This window comes from Sebastes fasciatus, chromosome 3 (genome assembly GCF_043250625.1).
Source record: "Sebastes fasciatus isolate fSebFas1 chromosome 3, fSebFas1.pri, whole genome shotgun sequence".
Lineage (NCBI taxonomy): Eukaryota > Metazoa > Chordata > Actinopteri > Perciformes > Sebastidae > Sebastes > Sebastes fasciatus.
The window spans coordinates 3,345,101-3,358,155 of record NC_133797.1 but is presented as its reverse complement, the minus strand read 5'-3'; the positions used below and the strand labels follow the sequence as shown (position 1 = coordinate 3,358,155).

The window sequence follows — 13,055 nt, the reverse complement described above, 5'->3', positions numbered from 1 at the left end:
TTTAGCCTCCTAGTATGACGTGGTACAACCAAAACATAGCAAGTTGCATTAATGCATTAAAGAAATTAGTGGCGTTAAAACAAATTTGCGTCTTAATCGTGTTAACCTTGACCCTATTTAAGACATGCCCAAACACATTATGACATCATAAACTACCATAGAAACCATTTACATTAAACACACAAATTCTGTTCTTCCACAACTGAATCGGACTTTTCACTTCTCCTCGTCAAGCTGTCAGTCACAGACAAATTTACATCACATTAAGCTTCTGCTCTTCACCCTTTCACTGACACAGTGTCAAGCAACCACCATCTGGACAAAGACATCACACTTCTGCTTTACGTCTTTACTGCGCTGATCAAACCAGTCAGTTTCTCTTTGACATTTGAAGTAAACCCTTGCTGTTTATAAGAAGCTTCTCTTTCCATTGAGTCACACTCTCAAAAGTTGACAGTGGACCCTGACTGTGTGCTGACGCAAAATAACCTCATGTGTCACACAGGTTAAGAACATATGCACTAGATGAATGGAAAATAGGCATGTATATGTACGCCAGCATCTACAGAGAGAGCTTTCTGAGATCAGTACTGAGACATATTCCACACCATAGGGCATACAAAGAGATAATGAAGACGGGGGTTTACAGGAAGTGACAGAATCTAAATGGCTGGCCTATAAATGATAGCACGGCGCTGGGATTCCGTGCAGCGTCATAAGTCATTCAGATGTCTACTAAACATTTTATTGTGTCTGTTGGCTTCAAACACCCAACAATGCCTACCAAACTCAGCTTTCAGGATGAGCCAGCATCCTTTAACTGCAGCCTATAAATTCCAGTCTTCCTAACAATAAAGCGACTGATAGATATTTAACAAGCGAGAGCAGGGAGTTCATGTCACCACTCCGGTAGTTCAGCGTGCCAGTTCAGAAACCTGAGGTGGAGGAACACCTTTTTTTCCCCCCACACTTTCCTGCCCCCCAAACATACTTGCAAGGATAAGAGCTTGTTAATCCAGAGGTGAGATGAATGGCAGCACTGTGTATGTGTGTGTGCTAGCAGGAAGGAGGGCAGGCTGGGATCCCGGGCGCAACTCAACTCAGCACAAAGACTGGCTCAGTGCTGCTTCTGTCACACATATAGGGAAAGGATAAAAATATACATGTATGTTATATAGCAGGGAAATGCAACAACAGAGGAGTTACAGTGCTCATGTGGGCAAGATATTTACCTTTAGTTAGCTATCAGGACTCGGTATAAAAGTTACAGTAGAATTGAAATACCTAAGAGGATTAATAAAGTAGCCCTTCTTCTTCTTCCTCATCCTCATCCTCCTCATCCTCATCTGCAACCGCTTATCCCGTTAGGGGTCGCGGGGGGGCTGGAGCCGATCCCAGCCGACATTGGGCGAAGGCGGGGTACACCCTGGACAGGTCGCCAGTCCATCACAGGGCTGACACATAGAGACAGACAACCATTCACACTCACATTCACACCTACGGGCAATTTAGAGTCAACAATTAACCTAACCTGCATGTCTTTGGACTGTGGGAGGAAACCGGAGTACCCGGAGAAAACCCACGCTAACACGGGGAGAACATGCAAACTCCACACAGAAGGGCACCAAGCCAGATTTGAACCTGCAACCCTCTAGCTGTGAGGCGCCAGTGCTAACCACTGCACCACCGTGCTTAAAGGTCCCATATTATAAAAAAGTGAGATTTTCATGTTTTTTTTTTATTATAAAGCAGGCTTAAGTTCTATATAAATACTGTGAAAGTATCGAAACACTCAATCCACAGGGAAATACACACAGCCCGTATTCAGAATGTCTGCTTTTGTCATTTCTGTCCATTTGTGATGTCACAAATATTCAATATTTAGATCCTTTACACGGTTTAAATGTAAACATTCTAAATGTGTCCCAATTAATTCCTGGTTGCAGTGTATGTAAATGTCATCAGCTGACAGGAAGTACACATGGACCCAAGCTGTTGCCTAGCAACGCAATTCTGTTGCAATTTCGTCGCAATTCCTTCGAAATGCGCTAAAACGGAGCGTTTCAGACAGAGGGTAAATACAGACATATTCAGGCCGACAGTATGAGGAAAATAAAGTTTTTTTTGAACATTACGGCATTTAAACATGTTCTAGTAGAAACACAAAATACAAGTATGGAATCGAAAATGAGCACGATATGGGACCTTTAAATGCTAACACTGCCTTCCCTCCTGGCTTTTTTTTTAAAAACCGAACAATACAGCTATAACACACATGACAAAGTTGACCCTGAAGTTGTTAGTTCTTCGTGTTACAATTTTCAAGAAGTGATTTCACCTGGAGGCATGTGTGTTAGAAAGTGGAACACAGTTGAAGGTGAAATATCCCTTTAAGCATTAGAGCCACTGAGGATATGCTGTGTGGGCATGTCAAACAGAGGAGAACTGGATGCTGCGAGCGCAGGCTCGTAAGCGCATTTGCTCCTCTGACCTGTTCCTAACGTGTCGGCTCAGACGAGGCAGATAAGGAAGGAAAAGAGCGTTTTGTTTTTTTATTGCCTCCTGAAAGCAGTGGATGGTGAAATTGAACTTCTATGAGTTATCCAAACAGCGCTTCAGCTGTCCAGGCAGGACAACGAGGCCAAATTACTATCAATCACACTGATCCTCATGACAATATTGCATTTTCACCACAAGGGACTTTTACCGCGAAAGCTTCTATTAGCTGATTTATGAGATACAGTTGATACAAAAAGGATGATATCGTTCATGAAGAGAGGAGGTAAAAGAGGATTATATTTGAGGATTATTAAATGTGTCCTCCTGGCATAAATCTCTGTTTTTATAATAGTGTCCCTTGACAATGACATATTTATACACATAAATAATATTCCAGAATATGATATTCTCTAAAGTCATGTCCACACATACTGGCCTGCCATACTCCTTATATTGGAATTTACTCTACCCATATTGCACAGAGATAAGAATAAAAAAATAATTTAAAACTATTCATGAAAATGTATCTTTGGAGAAAATTCATATACATGTACTCAATACATATTTGCTTTAAAAGTATGGGCAAGAATTGGTTTACATATGGATATAGTGATAGTTTACAGCTGTATTAATCTTTTTGTTGCCACTTGGGGGGGAGGGCAACAAGATGTAAACACAACACCAACATATTATCATCTCTAAAGTTGATGTAAAGAATGTGTGTGAAACCGTTGCCTATTTACAGCCACCCAACAAATTTAATTTAATAATCATTCTTTACTTAGCTCTGTTTTGGTCCTCACCAACTCCTATGTAAAATATATATATATATATATATATATGATCGTGTTGTTTTTTGCTACACAAAGCATCTGTTTTCTCGGCAAAAACAAAGTTCTATAAACCCACTGTACACTACCTGCTCAGCACCAAACAGCAGGCAGACATGGTTAGCATCTAGCTGGTGAACACAGTGGAACATTTAGCAGCTAAAGAGCCAGATATTTCCCTCATGAGTTGGTAGAGACCAAAAGCAGAAAAGAGGAGTGAATATTGGACTCACGTTCACCAGGTGGACAGAAACATGACTGCTAATGTTGCTCTGTAACTGTTAGATGTGTAAATAAGCTATTGTTTGCTAACCAGTTTGACATATCAACTTAAAAGATGATGATTGCCAATTCTGTGTTCACAACTTGTTTCTGCTGCCCCCAAGTTGCCAAAAAAAGTCTATTTTCCCATGTTTTTGTGTCTTAGTGACTAACGGGGACAACAATTTTTTTTCCATTTTTAGTGGACATACATTACGGTGCCAGCTTTCCCCAATAGCATCATATTGTAGCCCGTGAGCGGCTGGGGCTAGGACGATACACATATCTCCCGATTCGATACGATAACTGGGTGCCGATTTGATACATTTTGCGATTTTGAAGTTTTGCTATACAATTTTACGATTAAGTGCACTAGACCATGGGTAAAAGTTGAATCATACACTTCTAGGGACTTTTACTTTGGAAAATATCTAAATTGATGGAGTAAAATTTGAGTAATTAGAGTAGTACAATTATTTTCAGCATGTATGTAGTCAGAGAGGTCCTGAAGTCAAATATAGCAGTCATCGTCAGGTATCATTTATTAAATTTTTTCCAGCAACCCAAAAATCAAAGAATAAAGAAATTTTCCTCACAAATTAGTGGTATTTTCTTTTTAATGTATAAGGGACATGTAATGTTTTATATTTCTGGTGAATATAATCCAATCAATCTTATTTCCATATATGTATTTTGTGTATACAGTTCCCTTTGTTAACATCTTATTTTGAAAACTGGAAACCGGACGTAGTCACACGTGTATACTTCCTCTAACTTCTCCAAGGTGGTCTCTAGCTCTCCTGTCAGCTCCGTTCTCTTTATCCATCCATGGTCAGCTCCATCGGGGCCGTTTGAATGCATTTAACATAAATGTCAGTATATGGGTGCTCTACAGTTGTAGCGAAGGCCCATTTGACCACGGAGATGAGAGCGACCGCATGGCGTGGCTTGACCGCAACGTTACCGTAATGCGATAACATCATGTGTCCCAAAAGCCAAATGAAGCAAATATATTGATTTTGGCATTAAAAAAAGTTATTTCAAAATCAATTTTTTTCCCACCCCCCCTGATAAAAGATATACGAGTGTTTTACAGGTGGTCCACGGAAAGCAAACACATCTCAGCTCCAATGTATGCAAGAAATGGACTAAATGGATTACATTTATATAGCTCCTTGCTAGTCTTCCGACCACTCAAAGCACTTTACACTACATGTCACCATTCACCCATTCACACACACATTCACACATTGATGACAGAGGCTGCCATGCAAGGTGCCAATCTTCCTATCAGGTTCTAATCTAAATACTCATTCACACACAGATGGCTCAGCCTTCAGGAGTAGTTTGGGGTTCAATGTCTTGCCCAAGGACTTAGGGAGCACTTTGACATGAGGACTGGAGGAGCCAGGGATCGAATCATCAAATTGGTGGATGACACGCTCTACCTCTGAGCCACACCAATAAAGGTACTAAAGCAGCTGGTAAAGCAGCAGATGAGATGATGAGCTAAAAACCCTTGGTTGTTTAACAGTAAATCAATGCTTACATTATATTTCAAAGAGTATAAAGTTTTTTCATTTTCAGAAATCACAGAACTACTATACTTTTAATTCCACTGCATAAAGTTTATCTTACTAATTGTCAGCCTACCACTCAGAATTACGATGATCATGCTCACAAATTGAAATAAATACAGACCATTTGAATATACAGATGGCTCAGGTTAGGGATGCTCATTTTGAAAAATGTTCTTAACCGATAACCGACCCTTGTTAACCGATTATTAACCGTTAACCGACTAGATTTGTGCCTCGCATGCAGCGGTGTACCAACTGCAGGAGCACAACAGATATTGGTTGACGGGAGTCTCCAGTTCACCGTCCGGGAGCGTTAACTTAGCAGCTACGATGCTGCGTGTAGTGTCGCGGACATGCAGCCACTTTCCCAGTAAAAGTCTCCTTCGCACATTTAGTTTAGTTTAGCAGGTTGTCAGCTGTGTGTCTGCCCGGATTAACTTTAGCGAGTGTCCAACAAACAGTGTGTGTGTTTGTGCTACGTTAGCAGCTCTATCATTGCCGGAGGCTTCGTGTTCACCGCCAGCACACGTAGTCTGTGTAACTTAAGCGAGTTTCCAACAGACCGTGTGTGTGTGTTGGTGGTGAGTGTGAGGTTGTTGGTGGCGTTCTAGTTGTGATCGTAGGTGTAGCAGTGTGTGTGTACAGTTTATTTGTCGGTGAATAAATGCTACTAAACTACAACTCCTCCGCTCCGCTCAAGCGAGCCAGAGACCGAAGCCGACTTCCTGTATCCTGCAACTCCGGCTCCGCCTCTTAAGGTGGGATGTTAAGGTGGACCAGCTTTTCTCCTTAAAGAGATGAGCCGCTCCTCTGACCCGCTCAGCTTTTGAGTTAATTATTAACATTTCTTTTACCGTTTTAACCAATAGCGTTAGTCGGTTAAAATGCTTAATGTCGGTTAACGGTTAAACGGTTAATTATGGACATCCCTAGCTTAGGTTTATGTAAAATTCGTTAACATCACCAAGCAGCTGAGGAGGAGAGAAGAACACCCATTCCTTCTTAACTGAGATGAAATTGCGAAGTGCAAAGTGCAATGTCCTCAGGGATATTCTAGTGTCGGGTATCAGTTGGGTGCAAACAAGCTAACGTCAAGGCAGCACCGTTCCCTGGAAGGCCCCAACACACAGGTTTTTATACATATTTTAACCACCTGTTTCACTGGGTTTAACACTTGGGTGGTTAAAATGTGAAGTGGGGCCCCAAAGCAAAATCTCACCCTATGCCCCAAAGGGATAAGGCTGGCCCTGTGGGGTATTGTCACTTCTCTGAATTCCAGGACATTTCAGTGTGTTACTTCCTTTGTACAAACTGGCTATTACACAGCACTTAATACAGAAATCTGGTTTAAAGTAACATTGATAAATATGATTTTGGGCGTTTTTTCAACCACATCTAGCTTTATCATCAGTTGGACATGGATATCATCGTGTTCTGTGGCTGAAAACGGTGACAGCGAGGCTCTCAGCTGTGACAATTGTCATATCAGCAGACAAGTGCAACTTTCAAGGCCAGTTACCATCACAGCGGCGTCATCACAGGAGAGAGAGAGAGAGAGAGAGAGAGCAAAGGCCTGAGTGGGAGTTCAGTACCTCCGTTACTCCAGTTCAAGCTCGCTGCCAAAGGGATGAAAGGAAATCATTCACCAACTTCCCAGCCACCCAACCGTGCATTCCTGACGTTCATGAGCGCTCATGTGAAGAGAAGAAGAGTGTGAGGACGAGGACCCTTGTGGGTGTGTGTGAGTCAACACTTTCATAAGATATGTAAATTAGCATTTTTTGACTCAACATTTAAGCAAAAGTTTAGACCAAAGTGGAAATCCAATCTTTACAATATGGCCCTAATAATAGAGGATAAGGGATGTCATCATTGAACTGGATGACCCCCATGGAGGTCATTAACATCATTACAAAACCTCTTTGACCACCAAGTCTGGACAGGCCTCATAAAGAACGGGGACTAAATAAATGTAATCCTCCTTTGTAAGGAATTATGACATGACAGTAGATTGAAAAGAGACACTATATATATAATCTTTAACAGCAATAGGATGTTGTGTAAAAAGTAGGTCTGTCAACGTGATGATAACATGTTACTGCAAATTTGTTTTAACGCCACTAATTTCTTTTATATTTTTGAACTTTAGATTTTTAGGTTGTAGTGGGTCAGTATTAAAGCTTGAGAGAAGATACTGGTATCATATGTAACTAAAAAACCTAATGAATCCATCGGTACCAACCGTGTTATACTAGCTTGTCGCAAAGGAGGCTAAACAATGCTCCAAACTTCCGCTAAATTTTGGCGAAGAAAAACTGGCATGGCCATTTTCAGAGGGGTTCCTTGACCTCTGACCTCCAGATATGTGAATGTAAATTGGTTCTATGGGTACCCACGAGTCTCCCCTTTACAGACATGCCCACTTTATGATAACCACATGCAGTTTGGAGGCAAGTCATAGTCAAGTCAGCACACTGACACACTGACAGCTGTTGTTGCCTGTTGGGCTGCAGTTTGCCATGTTGGGATTTAAGCATATTTCTTATGCTAAATGCAGTACCTGTGAGGGTTTATGGACAATATCTGTCATTGTTTTGAGTTGTTAATTGATTTCCAGTAATAAATATATACACACATTTGCATAAAGCAGCATATTTGTCCACTCCCATTTTGATAAGAGTATTAAATACTTGACAAATCTCCCTTTAAGGTACATTTTAAACAAATAAAAAAGTGTGATTACATTTTTGCACATGATGCACAGCAGTTTTGATAAATGGGTACTTATTCAGATGTCAAACAAACTCCTCCTGGTCTAAAGCTGGACCCTGACTGGCCAGAAACAGCAGCTCCCTCTAATTCAGTTAAAGCAAATAATTGAATTTAGTATGTCCAGTTCCTGTGCAAACCGGGCTGTTTGGAGAGACTTGTTGGGAGTTAAGGCCCAGTCACACATTCCACACGGTCCAGCATTTAAAACAGCTCAGCTTGTTGTGAAATCAAGTGGAATTACCGCAATCAGTGGATTCACTATCAGAGGCTGAGTAAATCTGTCCATATCTCTGTGTGGAATTCATCTTTGGTGAACTTTGACATTCAAATTAGCACCGTTGACCAATAGCAAACTGTCTTAAAAGTGCTGACGTTTGAGGTAACAGAGAGCCGGAGAGTCTGGAGTGAAGAAATGCTGTCGCAGCTTATTTGCTATGTTGTGCCATCCACTTTTATGGAACACTTACCCTCCTCTGTTGGAGGATAAACTGCTCCACTAAGGTGCGCTTTCACAGGCCAACATTTAGTCTGTTTTAATCAAACTCTGTTGCGGTTCAACTCCTGGTACGGTTCGTTTGGCCAGTTGTGAACGCAATAATCGTACTCTGATGTGAACCAAAACAACCGGTCTAAGACCGCTTGCGAGAGGTGGTGACATGGACACAGGTAAACGACAGGTTAACAAGAGTGGGAGAGGACTGACCTGGACTTCTGCAGAAGTCCAACGTTTGCTTGACATCTGGGACGAAGAGAACAGAATATACAGAATATGATAAATAAAGTCCACAAAAATAGATCAGTGCCGAGTCAAAGTGAAAAAACTTCGATAGCAATATTTCAAAGTCTGTGATTCCCTGTAGAGAAGTGGCAGCTCTCAAGACAAAAAAGATAAATTCGCTCCTTCGTACACGCCCCTCAGCAAATATTATTTTTTTATTCGGTCCACTTTAATTTGTGCACTGTGACACAGAGCGAGATACTGAACCCCAAGTTGCTCCCTGGATGCTTTACAGCAGCCCACTGCTCCTAAGGATGGGTTAAATGCACAGGTCAAATTTCTTGTGTGTATGTATATCATGATCGGGGTTGGAAATTAGCACTAGCCACCAGCCAAATGCTGGTAAAATATGCAAGTTTCTGCTAGACTAGCTTCACTCACCAGCCAAAGAAAACAATGGTAATCTATTGAGGGGCTGGTAGATTTTGGAATCCACCAGCAACAGCGGCAGGTGGACAAAACATTTTTTTCAAACACTGATCACGATTCTAAAAAAGTTTAAGTTTTCTTTTCTTTTTTTTTTCAAATAAATAGTTATTAGACAATCAATGGTACAAATACATCTTTTGAAGAAAGTGAAATGAACGTATTGTCCCCCGAGCCCCTTAAATAGAGTGCTGCGGGAATGAGTCCTACTGTAAAGCCCAGAAATGAGTTAGCACTTTAGCACTTCTGGTTCCCTTGTCTGGAAGTCAATGGGTTTTTAGTTAGATGTCTGAAATAAAGTCTGTGGTTAACACAAGCTGAAGAGATTTTAACGGTTTGTTCTACGACATAAAATACATCAATAAAAACCCCACTCGTGAATTTTGAAGCTCGTACGTGTCTTAAAAAAGCTGGCTGCTAACAAGTGGCTAAATGAGACGACTAAACGTCATCAAACTGAACACTAGTCCGCTGTTAGCTTAGTGGTGGTGATGTGAAGTCTAGCGACCGTGGTGTAGTTCATGTATAGCCTAACGATAGCTTTTTACTTCTGGCGAAGGCATTCACGCTTCAAAAATCGTATAAGTGGTGTTCATTTGTGAAGATTATCTTGCTGAAGAAAATGTTTAAGTCTCATAATTTGTTTGCCACATTTTTTGGAATAATCCAAATTCCAATGGAAAGATCCCATTGGATTTTTGACGAGGGAACCACGGCCACGATAATTCTGATTCCGACTTCCAATCTAAATGCGTCCCAGTGCATCAGCTCGGGAAAACACCCGCAGCAAACTGATGTTTGTGTGTGTATACAGTATAGAGTATACAGTATGTATGTATGTTGCGGTCTGAGCTTCACAAGCATCTACAGACAACCTACATCAATTACCACAGTGTAATTAGCGAAGACAAACACACATAAAGTACCCATCTTTAAATGAACAACTAGAGAATCCTGTGGGGAAATATTTCTGAAAATCTAATTTATCTAATTTATGACATTTTAAGGATCCGCAGGAACCCTGTTAGAAGAGACGGGAGGAGTAGACCAGTACCGTGTGTTCACAAAGACTTCTATCAAGCACAAATCAACTGAATGGAAATGGAAATAGCAGCTCCAATGTTGCTACAGCACGTTTCACAACACAAAACACTACTTAAAGTAGAAAATTATGAGAAGGTAATTTACTGTGTGCGCCGCCATGTTGCTGTGAAGTCAGGTGGGGTTATTTTGGAGAACTCGTGCTCTAGTTTCAGACTTGGAATTCTGACTTGGATGGCTGTTAAATTGTACTTTTCCGTGTTGGAGGTGGTTTTTATTCCTAGTTCTGAGTACAACGGATTGAAGCATAACTTCCGGGTTGGCTTACAAACATACATCATCCCTGCAGCACTCTCTAACTGTATTGAATAAAAAAGATGTACTGAGAACAAAATGACAGAGTGAGTTAAACAGTGCAGGGGATATAAAAAATAAGCTCAGACTTACACTAGCATGTGCTTGGCTTGCTGGTGTGTTCAGCCATTAGCCTGCCAGGTGAGCAGTCGTTACATCACCAACCTTCTAGAACTTCCTATTTCACTATTCATTTGGCTGTGCCACTGTGACCGGGCTTATAGTCTGAAACTGCCTGTAAAAGCAGACTGTTTTGAAACGGTGGCAACAGGTACTTACATTTTTTTTTTTTTTAAATTCCACAAAATGTTTACAGAAAAACATTATTTTAAAAGCGTCTCCACTGAACATTTATAACAGATGACACACGATAGCGCACATATCAGGCACACAAACTCTTAGTGTTGCACCGTGCACCATTTGATATACAAGCTGCTTCTTCAAGGCTGCTTTAAAAATAAAAGTCATCCGTTTCATGAGCTGCGTGGTGGATTAAGTGCAACAGCTCAAGCAGTGCACCACCAGCCCTCCTCTATTTCCAACCCCTCCTCCTGCTGCACAGACAGACACACACACACACACACACACACACACACACACACACGCACGCCAAAAAAAGATGGTGCTCTAGTCTAGTGCCAGCATGTGTCTCAACTTCCTTCCTGTCAGAGACAGTCATGATGCCACAACAACAAGTTGCACGCGGGAAATCAAATGCAGCTGGTTGGGAAGCAAAAGAATGATGGAGAGCAGACAGGAAGGAGAGAGATGTTCCTGATTCTTGACCTTCAGCAAACAACAGGCCAAACAAAACACTTTTTGCGTGAAACAGTATTAGATGTGAGACTTGATTCGCCACTGAGGGCCTCATAAATGCAGAAGTCCATGAAAAAAACACACCAGTGTTTGATGTTTACTAATACATATTGATATTCTAGTGAAACTGCAATTATTAAGTGAGTTAAACCTTAAATATACGCTCAACTGCAAAACAGACTCCTGTAGTCATGGAGGAAAATATAGCATAGAGAGGCTCTCTTTGTATCATAAACCTGTACACGGATTTCAATGGGTTCATTCAAACGGCAGAGAGAGGATTTTCTTTGCAAGCTGTGAGATTGCCTCTGGTGAAGAGGCGCTCATCCTGTGGTATCAGGCCGTTATTGTTAAAGATGAGCTGTACATTCATCACAACCGCTGGTTTATCAGGTGTCACATGTCAGCCATCATAGAGGCTACACAAGTGACAGAGTGATGTGTGAAGACAAAATGTGAAATAAGATGCAAGCAGCATCTCTGTTAGATAAAACGAGGTTGCATTGTGTAATAGTGTTCCTTCAGAGAGGCTGGACCAGCATCAACAGGTGTGCAACTTTCAGAGCTTCCAAACAGACATGCAAATGTTGAAAGTAAAACTCACACGAACGCATGATAGATGAACGCCCAGGCTCTGGGTCTCTCCAGCACGTTGTACAGGTAGTTTTGGAGCCGCCGGTAGCGCACGTTCCTCCGGCCGCTCTGCGCGCTGTAGATCAGAGGCTTGCCCAGCAGGCTGAGCCGGGCGCCCTGCTTCACCCGCATGCTATCAGACCCGGTGCTTGTGGTGGTGGTGGTGGAGGCTGACAGCAAACCGTCTCCCGCGTTGTTCATCATCTTCCGTCCGGACTCCACATCCTTCAAGCCGTAGCCTTCTGTACGGTGTCCCGGCGACGTCCTCATCCAGAGCCCGGTGCCGCCTTCGTCTCCGCTGTGGTTCCGGGGCATGGCATCACCAAAGCGGGCATCAAGTGCGCGGAGGTCTCTCTTCAAGCATGCGTGTCCTGAGGAGCCGCGAAATGTGTCCTGCTGGACGGACAATATCAACACATCACACGTGCGACACGCAGTCTACTAACACGCGCTGCGAGTGAACGCGTTGTCAGCGCTGTTCAGTCAGTCTCGCTCTGACCGCCCCTCTCTCCTCTCATCAGCCCTCTCCTCCAACCAGTTACACCACCACCGCGCGTAAAGGTATCCACTCGCCTGTCCTGCGCACGGTGCCGTCCAGGGGTGACACAATAACCAGTGACGGACACAGCGTGTGTCCGGTGGAGCTGGAGGAGAAGGTGTTTTTAGTATTAATTTCGAGCTCAGTCTCTCTTCCCAGTGCGCTCCTCTGCCGCCTGTTGCTTCAACAAGGCTGCGCGTCCACAGCAGATGCGCATCTGTGTACTGGCCCGTGCCCGCGATCCACTTTATCTCGATGGTCAAAGTAAAGAGTTTGTCTCTTAATCTCGCCTCCACATCACTGGAGAGTGGAGCGTTCAGCCTCCAGGAGTTGGTGTTTTTTTTTTTTGTGGCGCCAAGGCGGCACAAATGCTAATGAGCAACCGTCGCTTCTTGAGTCATTTAATTTCCCGAAAAAGTTCCAAATTACACCACTATAGGTTTCTGAAAAGCCTATCAGGTAACATGGGTTCTGATGGGTTTTCCACTCGGTCGGCTGGAAAGGGAACCAACGAGGACGGCTCACTG

The 13,055-nt window shown here is 42.5% G+C and overlaps 1 protein-coding gene across 5 annotated transcripts in view; it reads right to left on the bottom strand.

The window, feature by feature from the left end:
• The window catches only part of kcnq5b (potassium voltage-gated channel, KQT-like subfamily, member 5b), a 160,504-nt gene extending 147,449 nt beyond the window's left edge, over nucleotides 1-13,055 (bottom strand). For 3 of the 5 annotated variants that reach the window (XM_074631040.1, XM_074631037.1, XM_074631036.1), the window contains exon 1: nucleotides 11,962-13,048. In XM_074631040.1, coding sequence (XP_074487141.1) covers nucleotides 11,962-12,305 — 344 coding nt within the window. In that variant the 5' untranslated portion in view covers nucleotides 12,306-13,048. Of the gene's footprint in view, nucleotides 1-11,961 lie in introns of all 5 variants that reach the window. The other 2 variants (XM_074631035.1, XM_074631039.1) reach the window with 2 other exon arrangements.